The 19219-nt window shown below is 41.1% G+C and overlaps 1 protein-coding gene across 2 annotated transcripts; it reads left to right on the forward strand.

Moving 5' to 3' along the window:
• Positions 1–742: 742 nt before the first annotated feature.
• Positions 743–19122, forward strand: LRRC31 (leucine rich repeat containing 31). Of its 2 annotated transcripts, XM_016202987.2 has the most exons (9): positions 743–932; positions 7409–7552; positions 9235–9402; positions 10334–10501; positions 10719–10886; positions 11647–11814; positions 14711–14878; positions 16613–16780; positions 18750–19122. In XM_016202987.2, the coding sequence occupies exons 1-9, from the start codon at positions 743–745 to the stop codon at positions 19079–19081; spliced, it is 1674 nt and encodes a 557-aa protein (XP_016058473.2). In that variant the 3' UTR covers positions 19082–19122. The 2 variants fall into 2 exon arrangements, with proteins under 2 accessions (XP_016058473.2, XP_016058474.2); XM_016202988.2 differs by lacking the exon at positions 9235–9402.
• Positions 19123–19219: the final 97 nt, after the last annotated feature.

Consider the following 19219-nt stretch of genomic DNA (forward strand, 5'->3'; position numbering starts at 1 on the left):
AGTCATTGATCGAGCCCACAACCTGGGCATGTGCCCTGACCGGGAATCGAACCCCAATCGCCTGGATCCTAGGTTGACACTCAACCGCTGAGCCACGCCTGGCCGGGCCATTGAATCTCTTGAATCTCAGATTATATCTGGCCCATAGTAGGTTCTCTTTAGGGAATGAATGAATTCTTTACTGCCAAGGTGTGTTTGATGGGTGGTGGTACAGGGCTGGAGGAGAGGAAGGAAAAATACCAAGAGAAAGAATCAGTGTACAAAGGGAGGAGGCTGGGGACACTGAAGGCAAACTCCTCTGGGTGACAGTTTTGTGACGATCCAGATAGCTTAGAGGCATGCTAAACCTTCTTTTACTAATTTTCTTAGAAGCTAACTCTAATTGACTGCCGAACTTAAAAATCTATTGATTTAAAAATAGATTTCAATAAATGCGCTTGCTGAAACGATGTTTAATGACCTGTATGTCACACAATAAAATAGGGCAAAGTTTAAAACTCAAATTTGTCTTCGATTTACATCTGCTACCATCTGTTGGTTCCTAGATCCTGGGTTACATCAGTCTTATTTTTATGTTAAACATTACCAGCAATAAAAACAGAAGGAAAGGGGGAAATAAAAGCTCGTAAAGGGAAGTTCTGATTCCACCCAGGCTTAACAGTCTTATTTTCTTCTCAGAAATCCTAGAAAACAGAAAACAACAAGAAGATGTCTTATTGAGAAAGACCTCCTTCACTTGACCATGAGTCAGACAAGGAAGAAAAGTTCCTCAGATGGAGAAACTAAACCCCAGACTTCATTTGTCAACAAATTCCTCAGGGGCTCAAAACTCAGGTCCTCCAAAGCTGGAAGCAGAAAAGAGAGCAATGACCTTAAAACAACTGATTCCCAGCCCAGCGATGAGACACAGACGACTGCCCCAGTAGACACTGGTAAACTCCTGACTGCTCTCCGTTCTTTATTTTTTAGAATAATGTCTTCCCCTAAAGAGATCATTGGATTAAACTAAGCCTAATATGAGTCTCTGTCTAAACACTTATTATATTACTTAAATACTTTAGATACTTGGCTAATTTTACTTTTAAATTGTCAAAAATACTATAATACTACAGAAAGGTATAGAGAAAATACCCGATTTCCTTTCATGTTAACACAAATGATAATTTCTTCATGATTCTTCTTAGTATTTTGTCATGTGCATGCATTTATGGTCAGTCAGCAGGTCAAAACCATTAACTGAGTTCCTACTATGTGCCTGCAACTCTATTTTGTAAGTGTTCAAAATACAGCGATGAAAAACAAGACCTTATGTAAATGAAGAACCAAATGTAGATACGATTTCAGTGCTGATAAGTGACATAAAAAGTAGAGTAGGTTAAGCAGAGAATGTTGGGGTGGAGAGGCTATTTTAGACAGGGTTGGAGGGAAGGAGCCTCTCACTTGGTGGCCTTGGAGCAGAGATCTGAATAAAGTCAGCTACGTAGAATGAATGAGTAAAGCCAGCCACATAGATATTTGTGGGAATAGCTTTCCAGGCAAAGAGAACTGTAAATGCGAAGGCCCAAGGTGAGACTGAGCCTGGAGTGTTTGAGAGGGAGTCAGGAAGTCCACGATGCTGAGGCAGGGTGAGAGGTAGGGAGAGGGAGAGTAGTAGAGACAAGTCAGTGAGGTAGCTGGGGGCCAGAACAGGCATCTTTTGCCGTTATAAAGGCTTACAAATCCCTCTTGAGTTAAATGAAGCAGTGATCCTACTTCTGGAACATATTATACTGCTCAATTTCTACATTGCTTCATATTGTTCCTATACATAATTTTAACAGTTGCATAATACTCCATTACATGCATATGCCATAGTTACTTAATAAATTTTTTTTATTGCCCTTCAGTGATTATCTTTGGCTTTCCCTCTCTCTTATTCTCTGTTTCATGAAATTTCATGATTTTTTAAAGGGCAAATTCCCAGAACAGAGATTACAAATTTGAGGGTTATGAAAATAAATATTGCCAAATCTCTCTCCAAAGTTGGAATCATATTATTTGGCAATATGATGGCATATACAATGCCATAAATTTATTATCAATTAGGTTAAGTGTATTTTAAAAACATTTTAAGCTTTTTATACAAACATGTGCAAAAGGAAAGAGAACAGTATGAGTCCCCATGATCACCTCTCTCTAACAATGATCAGCCCATGGCCAATCTTGTTTTATTTATTCCTACTGTCACTTCCATCAGATTATTTGTATTAAATACCAAAAATAATATCATGTTACTTGTAAGTAGGTTAGATGTATTTCAAACATATTTTTGTAAAGAGAAAGTTGAAGTCTACTGCTAAAGGAAGACAATCTCTACCAGAAAATTGTTAAAGTATGGTTTGGAGCTCCAGGAACATGGTTAATGAATGCCTGAAACCATGATGAAGTCAGCAGTGCAAGACCAGGCAGCTGGTTATCCCTGCTGGTAAACATTGGCTGCTGAAGCCATTCGTGGCTGCTCTATTTCCATTTCTCTCAAAATGCAGTGACTCCTGGAGTCATGTTAATTCTTGGCCCTTGGACCTGGATCCTCCTCTCCATTGCTATTCTGGTTCTTGTCTCTTTCCTGGACCACTGCGACAGCTTCCTATCTGGTTTCTCTGTCTCTGGTCTTGCTCTCTTTCCTCTACACTGCCATCAGATGCTCTTTCTAAGCCACAGATATGATGATATCTCTCACCTGCTTAAAAATTCTTCACTGAGACCTTGTTGCCTGGAAGAAAAAGTCTATGCTCACAAGAATGGTCTTCAAGGTGGTGGTGTTGATCAGTTGGCTATCTGTTCATGACCTCTGCCTTCCCTCAGTCTTATGGTCATGCTCTACTCCTGACATTCTGATTTAGTTGCAGCTTCTTAAACTGGCCATGTTTCCCCAAGTTGGATGTCTAGAAGAAAGACCTTCCCTTGTGTCACCATCCTCCCTCTGCACCCCTCCTCTGTTTTACCCCTTCCTCACATCCACCCACATGGCTGACTCCCATTGGTCCTTTAAGATGCAAATCATGCACTACTTTCTCTTGAAAGCTTGCCAAGACCCACCCACCAGACCAGAGGTACTTCCTGTCACACTCTGCACACCTCCACCATTGCACTTCTCCTCTGTATTGTGACTGTGGCTTTCTTGTCTGTCTACTCCATTAGACAGGTAACTCCTTGAAAATAGAAACTTGTTATCTTGTTACAAACCTAATAATATTTTATGAAAACACTGGGATTCTTGGTAGTAAACAATAGAAACCAACTCTTGCAGATTTAAGTTGGAAAAGGGCTTAATGAGAAATACTGTTTAGCTCACAGAATCACCTGGATGGAGATGCAAGAGCTCTGTTCTGCAGTAAAGCAGCCTGGAAAAGGTCCTGATCCCTCCACAGACTGCTCATGTGTGATCACTTTGTACCCTCCAGTTCCCCACCTCAGCTGACCTGTAACAACTCTGACTCATCAGTTTTATTATTGAGCTGTGATATAAAATATTCTTCAAAGAAAGGATTTCATAGTTAAAAAGAAATACATGGTCTGTGAAGAGATGTCCAGGGGTCTTATAAGTTGGTACTCATATTCATATGCAGGTGTTTTGAGAAAGATTTATCATGTTGATTTATTTTTGTAACTAGAAACTAAGAAACTAATAGTCATTCATTCATTCACTCACTCATTTATTCATTCAATTATTTGTTCATTCAACAAATATTTACCAAGTACTTCTCATGTAAAAGACTCTACAGAGTCCCATCTCCCTGGGAGGCCCCAGTAAATTAAGTCACTATTCTCCTGAGAAAGGAACTGGGCAGGAAGTATAGTCTTCATTTTACAGATGCATAAACTAAGGCTCAGAGAAGTTAAGTGATTTGATCACCCCGTGGACCCACAATTTCAACCAGATCTTCCAACTGTGCTGTCTTGGACTTGCCAATCATGTTAAACATTACAGAGCACCCACATTAGATGTGGTCTGAGAAAAGGTTTCTGAATCTGTCAGTTGGTAGGTCATTGTTGGTAACTTTTGAGAAACAATTTACTTGGATAGGTGAGATGTAGCAAGTTAATTGGTAAATGTGATGAAGAAGTGGGAGGAGCAAGTACAAATCACTCTTTCCAAACATTTGACAGTGAAGAAAATGATTAACAAGACAGTAGCTTGAGAAGAAAACAAAGAAAAAGAATTGGTGGGGCTGGAACTTGAACATCATTTTAGGTTGAGCCTATGGAGATAAAAAAAAAAAAGAATAGGATACCATCTATAGAAATTTTTTTAACACAAAAAATTTAAAATACACACATAATGGACTTTGGAGCAGACTATTCTGGGTTCATATTCTGACTCTGCTACTTAGTAATTAACAGAACTCAATTTCCAAATCTAAGAAATAGTATAACTGTGGCTCCTTGCATTATGTTTAAACAAAATGTTCTCTACTCACTGGCATGTAAGAGGCAGTCTCTCCCCATCTCTCATCCATAGCTCTCCTCTCTTATACCCAAAATTAAGGTTGCCAGGTAAAATAAATGCAATATTTGGGACATACTTTTACTAAATGATTCCTTGTTTTCCTGAAGTTTAAATGTAATTGTACATGCTGATTTTGTTTTTCCTAAATCTGGCAACCCTACCCAAAATAAAATACCTTGTATCCACATGCCATGATGAAGATTGAAGACCTGAATAAAGAGGTAAAATGCTGTGAGGTGCTGTCCCCTACTGGTGGAATGTGGCAACACCAACTATACCAGCAAAGATGCATACCCTATAGTGGCTTTCATAAAAATAGAAAATAAATGACACCCTGTGGGTAGAAAAACCCCACTCAATCAGAGATCCAAAAAGAAAAAAACAATTAAAAAACAGGACAGTCTAAGGGAACTGTGGGACAACATGAAACATAATATTTGCATCACAGGTGTGCCAGGGGAGATTGAAAGTAAGCAAGGATTAGAGAACCTGTTTGAAGAAATAATGGCAAAAAACTTCCCTAACCTGGTCAAGGAAAAAGCACACAAGTTCAGGGGGCACAGAGAGCCCCAAGCAAGAAGAATCCAAAAAGGCCCACACCCAGACACATCATAATTAAAATGCCAAAAATTCAAGACAAAGAGAGAATATTAAAGGCAGCAAGAGAAAAGCAATCTGTTACCCATAAAGGAGTTTCCATAAAGTTGCCAACTGACTTCTCATCAGAAACTCTACAGGCCAGGAGGGAATAAATGAGGTATTCAAGGTAATACAAAACAAGAATCTGAAACCAAGACTACTCTATCCAGCAAGGCTATTATTCAAAATAGATGGTGAAATAAAGAGCTTCCCAGAAAAAAAGGCCTAAGGAGTTTATCACCACCAAACCAGCATTGTAGGAATTGTAAAAGGGACTGCTGTAATTAGAAGTAGAAACAGAAACATTGCAAGAAATGTTAAAGGGACTGTTGTAATAATAATAAGAAATAGAGAGAGAAACATAGGCATAAAGAATTAAAATGGCAATAAATAAGGACCTATCAATAATAACCTTAAGGACTTTAAGAGAGAGATCAACAGCAATACAGTCATAGTCATGGACTTTAACACCCCACTGACTTCACTGGATACATCTTCCAGACAAAAAGTCAATACAGAAACAATGACCCTAAATGACACACTAGATCAGATGGATTTAATTGATATTTACAGAACACTTCACCTCAAAGCTGCAGAATAGACATTCTCCTCAAGTCCACATGGGTCATGCTCAAAGATAGGCCACATGTTAGAACACAAAACAAGTCTCTGCAAGTTCAAGAAGAGTGAAATCATATCAAGCATCTCAGATCACAATGGCATGAAATTAGCAATCAATTACAGTAAAAACACTCAAAAACATTCAAACACATAGCACTACAGGCCTACCTCAAAAGCAAGAAACAATTTTAGTAAATTAACCCTACAACTTAAAGAATTAGAAAGTTCCCCTGTGAAGCTGTCCAGACCAGGGCTTCTGTTTTCTGGGAGTTTTTTTTATTATTGCTTCGATTTCATCAGTTGTTATTAGCCTATTCAGGTTTTCTGATTCTTCCTGATTCAGTTTTACATGATCTCACTCATACGTGGAATCTAATAAACAAAACAGACTGAGGAACAAAATAGATCCAGAGACATAGAAGCATGGAACAGGCTGATGAATCTCAGCGGGCAGATGGGGGTGGGCAGAGATTAATCAAAGAATTTATATGCATATTTGCATAATCCAGGGACACAGATAATAGTGTGGAGAAGGCCTGGGGGATGGGGCAGATGTGGGGTGGAGGGGATCAATGGGGGCAAAAAGGGGGATACCTGTAATACTTTCAACAATAAGGATAAATTTTAAAAACCACACATCCTGTGGAGGAGAGATGGAGTCTTCATTATCCTTGCTAATATTTTAGTCTAAATTTATTGCTACTGTAACCCTACTACCTTTTAATATTCACTGTTACCAATATATATGTATATATTTTTAGTTATGTCCTTTTATAGTTTTTTGTCAGGGTTAGTAGAACATTACTGATATTCATAACATGTCTTCTAATTGGATTCCAGCATATTCTTTGTATATGTTTTAAATTGTACACTGTCACTTACAAAACCTCTTTAAAGTCACTGTCAGTACATGCATATTTATTTCTCCTTATGAAAGTATAATGTGTCTTACATGTGACTTAAATGCTGGCACATGCTATAGGTGAAGCACTGATACATAACAGGTACTCAATAAAATTAGAGCTTCTTTATTACTTTAGTGATATCACGTTAGTATAGTGTTATAACAGAGGAACCCGGTGAGGTGCCTCATAAGTAGTTTCTAGTAAAAAGGAAAAAAGAGGCTTTCTGAATGTATTCTCCACAGGAGCTCAGAAAATACAAAAGCTTCCCCAGGTGCTGTGCTATCAGGATTCGTCTTCCGAATGGTGGAGGGAACGAGCAGCAAGTGTTTCTCTCACGCGCTCTGTAGCCGTCCGAAGCTCGCCTCTGGGTTAGGAGGCAAACACCTGCTTGGCCCAGCAGCTGCATTCGCCAAAGCTACGTGTGCGTCTTCCCAGCGGCACCCGCCTTAAACGCTGCGCTATCGAGTTTACAGTACTTCTTCCTCAGGAACGCCACTCTGTCTGTATGCTGAGAAGCGCAGGTCAGGCCATGACAGAAAAGCCACTGAGGTTCCTCAGGCTCCTTTGTAAGGAAAGGGTCACGGGAGTGGTGCTGAGCTCCCGGAGGCAGGAACAGAGGTTTTGTCCCTGGGAAATGTTTCACCAGGGACCAGGTCAGGGTTGCTTCCGTCTTTTCACTTGTTTTAGTGTGATCATTATGCATCTTTAATTCTATGTCATAATCAGCAAATTTTTCTTTATTCTGATAATGTAGCTGAGCCTCTCGCTTCAGAAATGGAAGTGGGATGCCGGATGGAGAAAAACGAGCAGTTCCTGCAGAAGCTGGGAGAGAAGGCTGTCGACAAGTGTCTGGATCTGAACAACTGCGGATTAACCACAGCGGATGTGAGGGAGCTGGGTCTGTATGCAGTTGACTTTGCACAGAGAGGACCCTGGGGCCTGTAGGTTGAAATGGGCAGGCAAAACGCACTCATTGCTCACTTGGTAACCCAAGGTCTGCAGGGTGGCCCCAGGCTACTCAGAAACAGCAGCTGCACCACTAATTTTTTTAAACACAAGTTGATTTATCCTTCCTTGAGCTTCAAAGATTTGAGCTGAGGAAGTTCATTTGTTTGTTTTTCCTGAGCATTTTTGCCTCCCTACTGACTGCCTCAGGCTCCCTGAAAAACATCTGTTCTTGCCTATGATACGAACCTATGAAACTCAGCGGTAAAACTGAGCTTTCTTGGGAATTTAAAGGGGTACTGAGCAATAGTTGCTTACACTTTTTGTACACAAATGTATCACTACCCTTTGTTACACCGAAGCAGGAGTCTAACTGTGAAGAGCCCTGTGTCTGCGCCACCATCGCCACCATCCCCACCCTTTTTCTCAGATACTTTAAATCAAGCCTTTAATCAAATTAGATGTGTCTACCGATAGAGACGTATCAAAAGAAATGTGTTTTGAATGAGGAGTCCTTGGCTGTTTTAATTAAAATCCATGCCATTATCACTGGGACAGTTCTCTAAGAGCGAACTCTAACCATGCCTGTGGTTCTCAAATGCCCGTGTGTCGGAATCACTTGTAGAGCCTGTAGAAGAAATGCAGGCACTTGAGTCCAACCCAAATCCACTGAACAGTAATCCCTGAGAGTGGATCCCAGGAGCTCTGGTTTTCTTTTTCCCCCCCTTCTTAATATGTTCAATAGACTTATGCTTTTATAAAGTTAGGATCATTGTGAACAAGATGAAATTGCTAATGTGCTTTGAATGCTGGTGAAAAGAAAACAATTTTCCACTCGTAAACATAACCTCAGAATTTCAGAAGGCTGGAGCTGCTGTGCCTGTAAGTGTAGAAGCTCAGCATGCCATTTCGACTATTGCCACCACTTTAACATTCAAGACAGATATTTAAAGGCAAAGATGCTTTACCGCCTCTGTGTTGGCATTTCCACTCAAAAGTCTTGTTGCTTCAGGAGATAAAGATGGCCTTGGAGGATCTTTTTCACAGAGGGCAACTTCAATTTTAATAAGCAATAGCAGAGACTCAGAGAAGGTTCCAGTTGGGCTTTGTGCCAGTCTAAGTGTCCATATGTTACCCATTTAAGCATTACAGCAGCTTTTTAAGGTGGTGATGCCCAAGTCATCAAGACTTTAAAAAAAAAAAAAAGGCAATAGGCACCTGCAACCTCAGCAATCCTGGCCCAGAGAGCAGCCCCCAGGCCACCAGCCTGAGAATCTAATAGAATGACTGGGTGATGGGTGTCAGAGGGTTTTGCGAATTACGAGGACTAGTATACACATCACAGAGACAGTGGTGGTAATGGGATTACCATTTCCTCTGCAGTAAAGAAGATCTTATGAAATCTTATGGAGACACCACTGCATTTTCAGAGTGAAATTATTTGGAAAAAATAGAAAACATCCCAAGAAATAGGAAATGTAAATGCACAATCTCTCTGATTGTACGGTCGAGAGATCCCTGAGAGAGCCACATGCCCTCGTCCCCGCTATTCTCCTACAGTGCAAAACTATATTCTGTTTACTACATATCGCAAATTGCATATGCAAATCTGTGTTTTCTTTTGTTCACGTCTAGTTGCTTTGCTGCCTTTTCTCCCGGACTTGGAAACACTGGACATTTCTTGGAATGATCTTGTAGGTGGAACCCTCCATTCAATCACTGAGCAAATGCATCTTGTCAGCAAGTTAAAAAGCCTGAGGCTGGGTAGTTGCAGACTTACCGTGGATGATGTTCGAGCACTGGGTATGATGAAAGCTTCCCTTAAAAGACTTCACTTAAAGTATCTTTGCAGCCTGACTCTCGAGGGCAAACTATCTGGGTCACCCCACCCTCGATGCTCCTGGATGAGTGTACTGTGCATGAGGCAATGCACATGATGTAATGTGGTGTTGAGCACTAGTGTAAATTCTACAGAGCTGTGTAACCTGTACCTTGCATTGTGCTAATTTCCAGGATAGAGAAGGGAACAAGGCCAACCAGGTACCTGCCCTCATGGAGTTTAAATGGAGATCATTGTGCCTGGCTAGGTGTGGCTCAGTGGTTGAGCATCGACCTAGGATCCAGGCAATCGGGGTTCGATTCCCGGTCAGGGCACATGCCCAGGTTGTGGGCTTGATCCCCAGTCGAGGGCATGCCGATCAATGACTCTCTCATCATTGATGTTTCTATCTCTCTCTCTCTCTCGTTTCCTCTCTCTGAAATCAATAAAGATATATTTTTAAAATAAAAAATAAATTTAAAAAAATAAATGGAGATCATTGTAAAACTGGCTCACTCTGGGTCTGTTACCTAATCTGTAAGATAGAGTTGAAGTAGGTAATAATTAAATTCTTCACCAATTCCAAAATAATCTCTTCTATTTTTCCACTTCCATTTTAAAAAATTTATCAAAACAAGATTTTTCAACTAAAAGAAATGGTTTAAACAGAAGCAGAACCTCAATTAAGTTAGCTTATGGCTTCAGGACGTTGGAAGGAGTAGTATATATACTGTGCCTGTAAATATAGAAGCTCTCCCTGCTGGGAGTGGCAGGAACTGGGCCCTTTTCTTCCTCTCTGCACCTAACTAGTACCTGGCGGTGCTTCGATACTCCATAAATAATGGTTGGACTCATTTTGAAATGGATTCTCTATTTTGCGGACCAGTGATCAATCTTTGGGCCACTTTGTCACAGGAGAAGCACTTAAAGTGATACCTAACCTTGAAGAGCTGAATTTGTCCTGGAACAGTAATGTAGGAGGAAACTTGCCTCTGATCTGCCAGAAGTTCCAAGCAGGGAGCAATATACAGAGGCTGGAGCTTGTGGACTGCGCCCTCACATCAGAAGATGGGGTGTTTGTGGGTAAGTGGAGTTTGGAAGAGTCCTTTCCAAAAAAACAAGAATGTGAAGACACCCACGACTGGAGTCAAAGTTGGCCGTTTTCTCTTCACCCTGAACTGAAAGAGTGGCTCACTCCATCGCTGGGCCCCGCGAGGCTGCACTCTGCTCCTGCCTCCCCAGCTCCCACACCTGCGTTTCTCCTGAGTTACTCTTTTTGTTCGGATTTCCTTCCTTCCAGGTCAGCTGCTACCTCTGCTGCAAAACCTTGAAGTACTTGATCTTTCCATTAACAGAAACATCGGTGGCAGTCTAAACAGTATTGCTCAGGGATTAAAAAGTGCCTCAAATCTGAAAGTACTAAAGCTACAGTCATGTGGATTATCACAGAAGAGTGTCAAATCATTGGGTAAGCTAGCAATGGCTAAACTTTATATACACATATATTATGTTTTTATGTATATATATATATTTAATTTTTTTTAACTATTAGGAAAAACATATAAACTGTGCTTATGCTGAGGAATAAGATACGGGTAACTTAAATCTTCTTTATGTCTGATGTATTTTCTTTTACTCACTGGCATATACTTTCATGATCATAAAAATAACCTTTTAAAATGGATGAATATGAAAAAACCAGGATATTTTAGGTTTGATAGATACTGGGCAAAATACAAGTTTCTGTGCTATTAAAGCACTCCATTGTCTCTTACTTTTGAAAATGTCAGCATTATTTTATGCTCAGCAGTAAGGAATTGGTACTGATAGAAAGAATGGCTTCAGTGGTATCCATAGTTAAAATGTATTTCCTATATAGAGCATCCACATTAAAGGGGAATGTGAAAGGAAATGAAGTTTTCCCTTCTATGTACGGAGCCCGTGATATCCTTCTCACTGGCAGTTTGAGTAAAGGACTCTATGAAAATGCCAAAACTCAAGTGCAGTAGGAGAACCATTAGTGGCAGAACCATTGTGTGTTTGAGGTCATTGTCAAATCCAAAGAGGGATAGATGGGAAGGAGTCTACAGTCTACAGTTATTCCTCTGTCTTGGCATTTTTCTGAGCGTATTTTCTCAGTCTCCCTTCTGTGCATCTGTGCCCTTCCCTGCTCCATGCCCTCCTTCCACCTTGTGATATGTCAGAATGGGATTTTACTTTCTTTGTAGATGCTGCTTTTAGATTCTTGCATAATCTGAGGAAACTTGACCTTTCCTGCAATAAGGAACTGGGTGGAGGTTTTGAAGACTCATCAGCTCAGGTGGCCACACTGGAGCACCTGCAAGTCCTGGACCTTCACCAGTGCTCACTAACAGCAGGCGACGTGGTGTCCCTGAGTAAGTGTGTGCTGCAGAGCCAAGGAAGGACACTGGGGCCTTGACATATGTTTAGAAACTTGGCAAATTTGAGGTATACCCTTAAACTTACTATTTATGAAGTCACAGGGAGGCTCAAATCATAAAAGTTCGGTGAATGCTCCAATATAGTATTTGGCATGTATTAAGTGCCCATTAAATGTTAGTGAATCAGTTGGTTGGAAGGTCATCCCATATACCAAAAAGTTGCGGGTTCAATCCCCCTGGGCAATACCAGGTTGTGGGTTCAATCCTTGGTGAAGGTGAGTATGGGAGGCAACCAATCAATGTTTCTCTCACATTGATGTTTCTCTTTCTCTCTCCCTCCCCCCCTTCCTCTCTCTATAAAATCAATAAAAACAAAACAAAACATATCCTCAGGTGAGGATTAAAAAAATAAAGTAAAATAAATTTCTCCTATACATGTCTATAAATGATAGACATGGCACTTGAAGGAGAACATTTTGGATTTATGTTGTTTAGAAACGAAATCTGTTGGTGTCACCAAGTTTATCACAGGGAAGGATGCAGACAGAAAGTCAAAGTGAAGGGTGCTGAGGCTTTCAGACTAACAAGTAAGTTAAGTCACTTAGATACAAACGAAGTTATGGAAAAGTCAGCGAGGTGGTACATAACAGGTGTCCATTATAACTTCAGGTATTACACTTCTACCCCTGACATAGTCCTGTTATTACTATAACATGTAATGTATCAGTGCAGTTTCCCATAACACACAGCAAGCATAGCCTTGAGATTAAGGGTTTTATTCCAACTGTAACCACAATAAACCTTCAAAATACATCCAGAATCTGATCGCAGCTCACCTTCTAGACCTCTACTACCCTGGTTTACTACACAGTCATCTTATGCCTAGATTATCACAAGAGACTAAATGGTCGCCCTCTTCCTCTTTCACTCTGGCTTCATTCTCTGCCCCCTCCTCTCACTGACAATACTCCAGCCACACCTTCTGTGCTGATCTTCAGGCACACCAGCTACGCTCTGTCCCTGGGGCCTTTGCCCTTGAGCTCTCTCCAGATCATGGGTTCCTCCCAGGTAGGGGTGTGTCTCCTTCACCATCTTCCCTTTGCTCAAACACAGGGGCTGGCACATAGTGGGCACCCAGTAAATGTTTGTTGAATATGTGATTGAATGAATTAATGACCCAATGAACAACAATAAAAGGAAATTTTTAGTTGTGTTTAGTACAATTTGGGGAGGAAAACAGCAAAATAGGTTTTGAGGTTTAACGTCTTTTAGACCTGTTTAGGTATTTCTTAGGCTCTTATCCCGAGCTCCAGGAGAGCTTTATGAAGTCATACCTGGGAGAAACACTCCTGAGTTACCAGTCCATCAGATTCCAAATAATAAATCTCCCTTGGTATGACTGAACAACATGAATACCACATCTCATCTTGTTGCTCAGAGGAAGATTCAGCTGCTAGAGGACCTCAACTGTTACCTCTAATATAACAGAGAGATTAGCCTCTCTTATCTAGATTCATGGCCAGCAACATGGGTGAATGGCCCTGGGAAACTAATGATTATTTAGAAGCTGTAGCAAATTGCATTGTTCTTCTGCTTAATTTTGAAAAGATGGAAATTAAAATACATCCTGTTGATGTATTATGTACTAAAAACATAATACCTTATGATGTTAAATAATTGTGTTTTTTTCTAAATTAAGTGTTCTTTTATCTAATCATTCTAGACAGCTCCAAAGAAATGGAATTATAGATCATTTAGCCAACAACTATTGATTAATCATCTGATTGTACTAGGTACAGTGTTGTGGGCTTAGGAAAATTCACAGTCAAGGGGCTTCAGTCTGGTAGGGATAGTAATAAACCAATAAATATCCAAATTACATGGTGAACTACAAAGTGCTGTGGGGGTTCAAAGAGGGAGTAACTGTTACATCTGTTGGGATCACAAGTGCTTGGCTTCCCTTCACCTTTCTTTCTCCTGTCCTCCTGCCCTTACATAATTCAGAATTCTGTGTTTATTTGTTGGTTTGTGTCTCCGACGTTCCTGGTTCTGATGCACTCTCTGGGAACTGAGCAGTTCCTACACACAGAATCCACCCTCAGTGAGGGTGGACAGAGGACAAACACACAAACAAAAACCACATAATGGGGGTGATGTGAGGAAAATAAAATAGGGCAATGTGATAGTGACCAAGGGGTTACTGTGACCAGAGCTTAGATGGCCTGAGGTGAGCCAGCCCCACCGAGATCCCAAGATAGAACATTTTCACACTGCAGGGGCCCTCAGGAGCCAATCCAGTGCTGTTACCAACAGACATCTGTTCTGATTGCTTGATTTCGCTGCCTTCCACTTTTAGACTGAGAAAAGAACAATAATATCGAACAGTAATTGCGCAGTTGATGTGTGCTGGGCATTGCACTGAGCACCATAGTTAGATATAGATATAGATATAGATATAGATATAGATATAGATATAGATATAGATATAGATATAGATATAGATATAGATATATAGATGATATATAGATATAGATATAGATATATAGATATAGATATATAGATATCAATGACCCTATGAAGTAAAATTGCTATTATTGTTATTGAGGAAACTGAAGTTCAGAGACGTTAAGTAACTTGTCCAAAATCACACAGTTCTTCAGTAGCAGAGTCAGGATTAGAGCGCAGTTCTCTGTCTCCAAAGGTCTTTGGAGAGAGGCTTGGAAGTGGGAAAACTCAGGCTGCGTACTGGGATGAGTGGCTGGTTTGTGTGGTGTGTAAGTGTGTTAAGGAAGGGCAGGACTTGCCAATCAAGAAGATTGCGAGAACCAAACACCCAGAAGTCTCTTTGTGAGCCGGAGCCTAAACCACTTCACTGTTGCTGTTTTAACAGCCCAGGTTATCCCCTTACTCTTAAGTCTTCAAGAATTGGATTTATCTGCCAACAAAAAGATGGGAACCTCTTCTGAAAACCTACTCAGCAGGCTCCGATTTTTACCAGCACTGAAGTCATTACTAATCAACAACTGTGCTTTGGAAAGGGAGACTTTTACTGCCCTTGGTAAGAAAATCCCCCAGGAGTCATGGTAGAGTAACACCTGGGGGAGTGGGGGGGTCTCTCTTTTCCTACACGTGAACTTCGTTATTCCAAGATTCCAAGACGCAGCCATAGGCAAAGGTGTTAAGTACTAATTTGTCTTCTTTTCAGGAAATATGCTTTCTGAAGGGCACATGAATAACTCTGGCATTTGCACATTTAACATTTAAAATTTAAAGTGAATATAACCAACTCCAGAGGTCCATGTCCATAGTAACGTAATTTCAATGAGGCACCAGTATAAATTGGGATTGCTGTCTGATGGGGAAAGAGAGGGAATTACTAGCCTGTGAGCTTAGCTGACTGTCTAGCACCCACTTCCCAACAGGATTTGTTGTTCTCTCTCAGGACTTTGGGCATGCCTGAAGGTCATGGAGACAGCCCAGCCTATATCAAGGGTCTACTAAATCTGACATTTCTGCCTTTTTGAGGGCAAGAGCATTGCCAACCAGCAAGTAGAGGGAGACATTTTGAGGCAAAGAGATTTTGGAATATCTTCAACATACGTCCCAGGCAGCCAGCACTAAGGGCACGAGGCCTGGTGGGGGTCCCCCATACTACGTTCAGTGATTTCTCTAGAACTCACGGGTCTCAGCATATGGTCATACTCATGTTGAGATTTATTACAATGGAGGGATATAAGGCCAAATCAGCAAAGGGAAAGGCGTACGGGGCGAAGTCCGGGGGAAACCAAGCACAAGTGTCCAAAAGTCCTCTGGTTGTAGAATCACACAGGACACACTCCATTCCGCCAGCGTGTCATAATGACACGTGTGAAATGTCTCCTGAACCTTCAAGTCCAGGCTTTTTATTGGGGTTTGGCCACTCAGGTGCCCTCTACCTGACACAGATCAAAATTCCAGACTCACAGAAGGAAGCTGGTGTCCCGCATCTATCATATTATTTGTACCCAAACACTGTAGGCACAGTGAAGCACCCTTATCAGTCAGCGAATGGTGGGAACACTTCCAAATTAAGTTGCCAGATGTCAGCCAAGGGCCAAGCTTGCAGGCAGGCCTTTCTAGGGAGAGCAGTCTCGGGCCTGGTAGGTTAACTCTTTTTGCACACGTGCACAAGACTAGAGACTGGATTCGGGTGCTTCCTGTAATACAAGAAAAAAGAGTCCTCCTCGCTTACCTCCCAAGTGTTATGTCAGTTGACACTTCCTTAAAAATGAATTGTACTATGGACCAGTTAAGGGCTATTATTAACTAATTAAATGTATTCTATTAATAAAATAAGTAGCTATTTATTAATACCTGTTACTAGAAATAAATGCATATCATTTACCCCAAATTCTATATTTAGGGTACTCTTGACCCCATTTTCAGCTCAAGTATTTTGTTCAGCTCACACAGACGTGGTCCTTGCCATGTACTGCTCCCAGCATTGCTCATGTCATTGGAAATCTTGACCAGCTGCCCAAACTCTTTGCTGTTTTCTCCTTCGTAAATGTGAAGGAAGGAAATGAATTCCACTTAATCAAGCTTTATTTTCCTAAAGTGTCCAACATTTCTCCCAAATAAAAATAGACAAAATAAATTGAGGCCATGAATTTCAGGCAGGAGAGAACAATCTCTACAGCTTTCTGAAACTCAGCTATGTTCCCATGTTGCCCTAGCCTGGGTTCCTCAAATCCAAGGCTTATGACCTCTAAGGAAGCCTAAATTATTACTATTTTTATTGCTCTCCTTTTAGCTGAAGCCTCCATTCACCTCCCTGCTCTGGAAGTATTCAGCCTTTCTTGGAATAAGTGTGTTGGTGGCAACCTGAAACTGCTTCTGGAAACACTAAGGCTTTCAACGTCCCTTCGAGTGCTGGGGCTGAGCAGCTGTTCCCTGGTGACAGAGGACATGGCTCTCCTGGGTTTGTATCTATGGGTTCCAAAGCAGTCCTGGCATGCAGAGCCCAGTATGCCTGCCCAGCAAGCCCAGGGGGAAAGAGGCAGAGAAGGCGGAGAAGGCAGTGAGGCCTGGGGCCCTCTTTGCAGCCTGCCTTCTCATGACACCTGCTCAGGAGGGATCTAGTTAAAACAAATAAGGGCAATTCTAAAACCAAAAGGACAGTGGAGGGAAATTTATTATTTGGAATCTGATGGACTGGTAACTCAGGAGGGTGTTTCATAAAGGAAAATAGACACAGATGTGGTGGTGGGAGGTTCCTGCCAAGTGACTAGCTCCATACCTCCCCACACGAGAGCCTTGAGTGTTCTTAACTCAGTGCTAACCGAACTTCAGTCATCTACATACTGCCTTTACAGATTTTGCCCTATCCACATGGTACCTGCACTATTACTTAATTTTTTAATATATTGACTCTTTAACATAAATGCCTTTATTTAAACAGGAAGCTGATCATCATCACTGAAATACAGGTATCCTTTCTCATAGATAGACATCATTAGACTGTTGCCAGCTGAAGGAGGGGACTAGATAAGCCAAGATGGGTGTAATGAAGATAACTGTTGAGGCTGAATTATGGAGACATGAGGGTTCACTCTCCTGTCAACTTTTTATATGTTTCCAAAATTTCCATAATAGAAAATTTTCTGAAAAGTCATGCACATTGTCTTGAACACTTACTTGGGTCTTGAGGATATGCTGAGCAATGTTGCAAGGCTGAAAGACAGAAAGGGAGAAACACATCGACAAGGACATCTAGGGACTGAGTTCAGCTGTTGAATGTATATACTGCTAACCTCTCAAGTGCACTGTGGAGTCAAACTTGTTAGAAATGAAAGTAATGGGAATGGAGCATCCCACTTGGTCTGGAAGCCATGACATACAAGAACTGATTGAAAAATCAAGGCACATTCAGTCCTAAAAGGGGAAAATTTGAGGGGACCTGACTGTTGTCCAATACTGCATGGCTAGCACGAGGAAGGAGCTGAGGTTTCAGGCAGCTGAGGTGGGCAATGGGGGAAAGTCACCAGAAGGCAGATGGGGGCCCAAAGGAAGGGCATCCTCCTGCTGAGAGCTGCTTCACTCTATGGGGCAACCTGAAAGGGTGCTTCAGGCAGAATCGGGCTGGTCATCATAGAAAAGCTGTAAAAGGGATTCTTCTCTGATCATTGATCTAGAGGTTGAATGAGGAGACCTTTAAAGGCCCTTGCACCTCTGAGATTTTACACTACTCATATCATCTCTATGATCCATTTTGACTAAAAAAGAAATCATGTACTATTTGCCTTGGGTGTCTCCTCTAACCCCTCTTATAGAAGTCATTATCCTCTCACAGCTTCATGATTAATTATTATTTATTAAGTGCCATTAACTAGGTAGTACTGTGATATGTGTTATTCAAAGAGAAAATTGTTCTGTGTATTAGAGTTCTCTCAGTTGGATTAGAAATTATCCAGGTATATTTTACACATTGTAAGTGCTCAGTTAAATAATCATTGATTAAAGAATAACAGAATGAGTGAGCAATGAACAATTAAACAGTATTAAACAGCAAGAAAACTATTTACTAATGGTCCTCAGTTAAACCCAATGAGCCATCGTTCCTCACATTTAATTAGAGAAAGTTTGCAGGAAGAGCTGGGACCCCAGTGAAGTAAAGAGCAGGAACTTCACAAAAAGATATTATTTGGGTAGGGCTTTGGAAAGAGAAAAAAAATCCATTTTCAAGTTGTCATGGGATGCACAGAGAGGAAATCTGTTAGTAAAGTAATTTCAGATGCCCTAAATAAAACAGCTAGCCAATAACAAATCATTACTAATTACCAATCTTGTCATTACAATCCTGGAGCTTCTGTGTTGTTATTGGAAGTGGGAAAGAGCCATGACAGAAAGTATTCTTGTATTTTAACAATTAGAGTGATTTTGTTTTTCAGCATCAGTAATACACACAGGCCATCTGGCCAGGCTACAGAATCTCGACCTGAGCTATAACGACAGCGTCTGTGATGCAGGATGGGCCATCTTCTGCCAAAATGTGTGGCTGCTCAAAGAGCTGACTGAGCTGGATATTAGCCTTTGGCCATCAACTTTTCGGGATTGTGGACAATGGTTTAGACACTTGTTATGTGCTGTGACCAGACTTCCGGAGATCACTGAAATAGGAATGAAAAGATGGACTCTCCCACCTTCACTGGAGGAAGAGCTCAGATGCTTTGACCAAGATCACGGACGCGGCATTCATTTTGACCACGGTGGATTTCAGTAGGCTGGTTTCCCAAGGTTGCACACATGATTCCATTTATAGAACATTCTTGAAGTAACAAAATTATAGCCATGGAGAACAGCTTAGGGGTTGAGAGAGGAGTAGGTGGTAGATGTAACTAAAAGGAATAACACAGTGAGG

This window comes from Miniopterus natalensis, chromosome 6 (assembly GCF_054644295.1).
Source record: "Miniopterus natalensis isolate mMinNat1 chromosome 6, mMinNat1.hap1, whole genome shotgun sequence".
NCBI lineage: Eukaryota > Metazoa > Chordata > Mammalia > Chiroptera > Miniopteridae > Miniopterus > Miniopterus natalensis.